The 1,149-nt window shown below is 40.5% G+C and overlaps 1 protein-coding gene across 1 annotated transcript in view; it reads right to left on the minus strand.

The window, feature by feature from the left end:
* Positions 1-71: 71 nt before the first annotated feature.
* LOC112393314 (AP-2 complex subunit beta-like) overlaps positions 72-1,149 on the minus strand; it is a 4,088-nt gene continuing 3,010 nt past the window's right edge. Inside the window, exon 3 of the mRNA XM_024735834.1 lies at positions 72-534. Within this exon, the coding sequence (XP_024591602.1) occupies positions 406-534 (129 nt within the window). The 3' untranslated portion in view covers positions 72-405. The remainder of the gene's footprint in view (positions 535-1,149) is intronic.

The raw sequence follows: 1,149 nt of genomic DNA on the forward strand, positions 1-1,149 counted from the left end.
CTTTAAAATTACTTGAAGAGAAAGGCAACTTATCTAGAAGGCAGAACAGCACGCGAGATATCTGTCAAAGCATTTACCATCTCTACAGGGTACTTTCATTTGAAAGCTGAAATTAAGTCCCCCAGAAGGAGATAGTGTGAGACTCAATGTCCTTTTCACAAAGTCAGTCCTTCATTAACACTAAAGGGTCTAAGTTCAATTTTCATGAATTATCATTAAAACTGGAGTCAGTCAATTCATTTAGAACCCATACAACTAGTACTAATTCAGCAGAATATGTAAAAGAGGCACTGTGTTTATTTTTTTAACAGAATCTAAAGACTGCACTCCTTCCGTTTAAAATCTCTGCAAATGAACCTTCTTGGAAGAAGTCTCGCAATTTCCTAGAATTCAAAACAAGACAAATCAACTCCATGCTTTCTTCAGACTTCTTACCTGTGTTGCCAAACTCAAGATCTGCTGTACCAGCTCCTGCGTTTCTGATGGTTTCTTGAGAAACAGCTTCACTATGGCAGTAAGCAGAGTGAGCTGTACCTAAGCAAATGTAATTTAATAGGTGAAGTGAAAGGCATTTGCATTATTCCACACCATGAATTCCAAAGTGATATTTTTCCAAATCTGACTTACTATGAGGTCTTTCTGATTTTGATTAAGAAACAAAGGTAAAAACTCAGCCAATATCCACAATAGCAGTCAAAGGTTTTCATCAACTGAAAACTCATTAGCCTCCTATCTCCAAATTGCATTTCTTGGCATCAAAAACTGCTGGTTTGTTTCTGGCCCAGATAATCACCTGTATTTCTTAAAGTACATGCTAACATACTGACGGCAATAAAACTGGTTCCTGACCAAACTCTTTATTATTTACTTCCACCAAAAGCTACAACTTCCAGGGAATTAGAGAATCATTTATCATACTGAGGCAAGAGCCAAGACAGTAGAATTATGCCAGATCACAACCAATTAAGAGTGGCATGCTAGGGCTTCCCTGGTGGCGCAGTGGTTAAGAATCTGCCTGCCAATGCAGGGGACACGGGTTTGAGCCCTGGTCTAGGAAGATCCCACGTGCCGCAGAGCAACTAAGCCCATGCGCCACAACTACTGAAGCCTGCGCGCCTAGAGTCTGTGCTCCGCAACAAGAGAAGCCAC

Source organism: Neophocaena asiaeorientalis, unplaced genomic scaffold, assembly GCF_003031525.2.
Source record: "Neophocaena asiaeorientalis asiaeorientalis breed wild unplaced genomic scaffold, Neophocaena_asiaeorientalis_V1.1 scaffold3787, whole genome shotgun sequence".
Classification (NCBI taxonomy): Eukaryota; Metazoa; Chordata; class Mammalia; order Artiodactyla; family Phocoenidae; genus Neophocaena; species Neophocaena asiaeorientalis.